The sequence below is a fragment of the Aplysia californica genome, unplaced genomic scaffold (genome assembly GCF_000002075.1).
Source record: "Aplysia californica isolate F4 #8 unplaced genomic scaffold, AplCal3.0 scaffold01595, whole genome shotgun sequence".
NCBI classification, from domain to species: domain Eukaryota; kingdom Metazoa; phylum Mollusca; class Gastropoda; order Aplysiida; family Aplysiidae; genus Aplysia; species Aplysia californica.
In genome coordinates, this window is record NW_004798865.1 from 41,376 (window position 1) to 44,510 (window position 3,135).

Below are 3,135 nucleotides of genomic sequence, written 5' to 3' on the forward strand. Positions count from 1 at the left end.
CCTCAATTTAGCTAGCCCTGACTACCCGATGGGCCCGACGCGACCCGACCCGACCCGATCGCGAATGTGGGCACCCCCTATTAGAGGCGTTGATTTCAACATACATCGTGAGAAAACAGTACCAACATTTTGCCCAGGAACTACTTCCGGTTTATGACTTGCTTCGTCTCCACGTGCACCAGGAGTCACATAAGTCACGCAAGTCATAAGTTTTCATTTTTGTTGCAATTTTTATACGGGGTGCCCACTACGGATGGGATCGGCCGATCGGCCCGATCGCCCGACTCGATCACCTCAAAAACAAACGTGTTTGTTTTCAGTTTCAGGCGATCGAGTCGGGCCATCGGCCCGATCCAGCCGTAGTGGGCACCCCGTATTACGCTTTTGTGAAAATTATCTAATTAGAATGAGTGTGACAAAACGTTTGCAACTCAGTATATCATAAGGAGTAAGCCTTAAGGCAGAAATGCTCTCTTTACACTCATACACAACGATATACAAAAAAGGATGCATAACTCATTTACACAAGCATGCCTAAAGATAAGTGGAGTGTGGTTTCTACAGATTAGAACGAAGTGCGGTTTCCGATTACCCCTTCAGTAATGACTACTCAGAAATGTGCGTCCTCGAGACATCCCCTCTAAGTCTCTACTTTCTGTTTAGTGTTTACACCTTTAGGTACAGCTTCTACAAAACAATCCAGCTGGCGTCTGTAGCGCAACTTTTAATACCTCCTGCCGTCGCATGCAGTAGAGATTAATTCGATTCCCGGGTGGTAAAAAGGTTTTTATTATTATTATTATCATTATTATTATTATTATTATTATTATTATTATTATTATTATTATTATTGTTGTTGTTGTTGTTGTTGTTGTTATTATTATTATTATTATTATTATTGTTGTTGTTGTTGTTGTTGTTGTTGTTATTATTATTATTATTGTTGTTGTTATCTTTATTATTATTATTATTATTATTATTATTATTATTATTATTATTATTATTATTATTATTATTATTCTACGAAGGGTGAAAATAGTGATAGGAAAGCCCACGATAGCGCCATCTGGAACTTCGTCCTGAGCAGCAGGTCTGTTTGCATGTATCCTAATAGAGTTCCTGGACTCAACACGGCTCATTGCGACATATAATTGCCCCTGTGAAAAAAATTGTCTTGTAAAGAAACCCCTATCTTTTTCAAAATCTGTCCCTGAGCTTTGTTGGCAGTCATTGCAAAAGCAGGTCTAACCGGAAATTGTTTCCGTTGCGTATGGAAGGGAAATATGTTGTCTGAAGGCATGAGAGGAATCCTTGGGATGAAAAGTCTCTTTCCGACATGTGGACCGCAAGCAAGGACAGCATCAATTACATGTTGATGAAGGTGTTGATCCACATATCGAGTCTCGTTGCAATGGCCGTTTGTGGGATCCAGATTTCTCAGCAATATGACAATGTTGTCTTTCCGCAATGTCAGTTTGTGGGGTGGTATACCTGACGGACAAAGAGAATGGATAAATTCGATGGGGTATTGGTGTTCATTTTCTTCCACCGAATCACTGCTCCTGTAGACTTTTTCTTCTCCGGGAAAGGACTGCATGATCAGGTTGTTGATTCTGTCTACGTCTGTGTTGTGGGACTGATGATGCATGCAGCGGGAAGCCAGGCAGTCAGGATTTGTGTTACCAAGGACAAAATTGATCAAATCTCGTTCGCTGTTCACTGTGATGTCATCTGGCAGTTTTATCGCAAACTCCTCGATTTGCTTGCTTACGTTGTGTTTGCCATCACCAATGTTCAATAGATAGCTGGAGAAATCAGCAGTCTCACCTGTAAGCAAAACCTTCATGTTTCTTGTCAGTCTGTGCACTTTAACATGCTCCCACAGATATGATGATTTCAGGGTTGCATTTGACTATCTGTGATCTTGAGCCGTGGCGAACTACCGGTAGTGTTTGGCTCCAGTCACCCGACATAAGCACAGGTAGCCCACCGAACAGAGAGTTTATGTCTTATTTATATCTTAAAGTGTTCGGTTATAGCTTCAAATATGTGTATGTGGCCCATTGATACTTCATCAATGATGAGCAGCTCTGTTTGGCGTAATAAAGTGCCACTGGCATCTCGGGGACTCACGCTGCACATGGACTGTTCGTTCACACTCAGAGGTATTTTGCATCTGCTGTGTAATGTTCAGCCATTTTGAGAGCAGAGTTGCTGCAATGCCTGACAGAACTGTAGCAAGGGCGATCTTCTTAAAGGAACGGACAGCCGCAAGAATCAGGTTTGTATGTGTGGGTTTTTCCCAGTCCCTCCACTTGCCTCCAGGGTAAATATTTTGCCTTGTTTCTGTACAACTGACTCTATCACAGCATCATACACGACTCTTTAGTTCTTCATTAAGTTTTAGGTACTCTTGACACACCTTCTCTCTCAGGTTGTTTGTGTCTAAATTTAACTCCTAGTGGACAATTCTTGGTTGTTCTCACTCAACGTGACTATGTCCTGTGGTCCACATGTCGGAAAGAGACTTTTCATCCTAAGGATTCCCCTCATGCCTTCAGACAACATAATATTTCCCTTCCATATGCGACGGAAACAATTTCCGGTTAGACCTGCTTTTGCAATGACTGCCAACAAAGCTCAGGGATAGACTTTTGAAAAAGATAGGGGTTTCTTTACAAGGCGATTTTTTTCTTCACAGGGACAATTATATGTCGCAATGAGCCGTGTTGGGTCCAGGAACTCTATTAGGATACATGCAAACAGACCTGCTGCTCAGGACGAAGTTCCAGATGGCGCTATCGTGGGCTTTCCTATCACTATTTTCACCCTTCGTAGAACGGGACTGTGTCTAGTAATTAGTAATGATAATAATAATAATAATAATAATAATAATAATAATAATAATAATAATAATAATAATAATAATAATAATAAAAATAATAATAATTATAATAATAATAATAATAATAATAATAATAATAATAATAATAATAATAATAATAAAAGTTCGACAGTCCATATCTGACAAGGACCAATAATGCACTATCTATCTATCTATCTATCTATCTATCTATCTATCTATCTATCTATCTATCTATCTATCTATCTATCTATCTATCTATCTATCTCTCT

At 39.7% G+C, this 3,135-nt stretch overlaps 1 protein-coding gene across 1 annotated transcript in view; it reads right to left on the reverse strand.

Moving 5' to 3' along the window:
* The window catches only part of LOC101864281, a 2,845-nt gene extending 999 nt beyond the window's left edge, over window positions 1-1,846 (reverse strand). The window contains exon 1 of the mRNA XM_005113076.1: window positions 1,370-1,846. Within this exon, the coding sequence (XP_005113133.1) occupies window positions 1,370-1,846 (477 nt within the window). The remainder of the gene's footprint in view (window positions 1-1,369) is intronic.
* Between the last annotated feature and the right edge of the window lie 1,289 nt (window positions 1,847-3,135).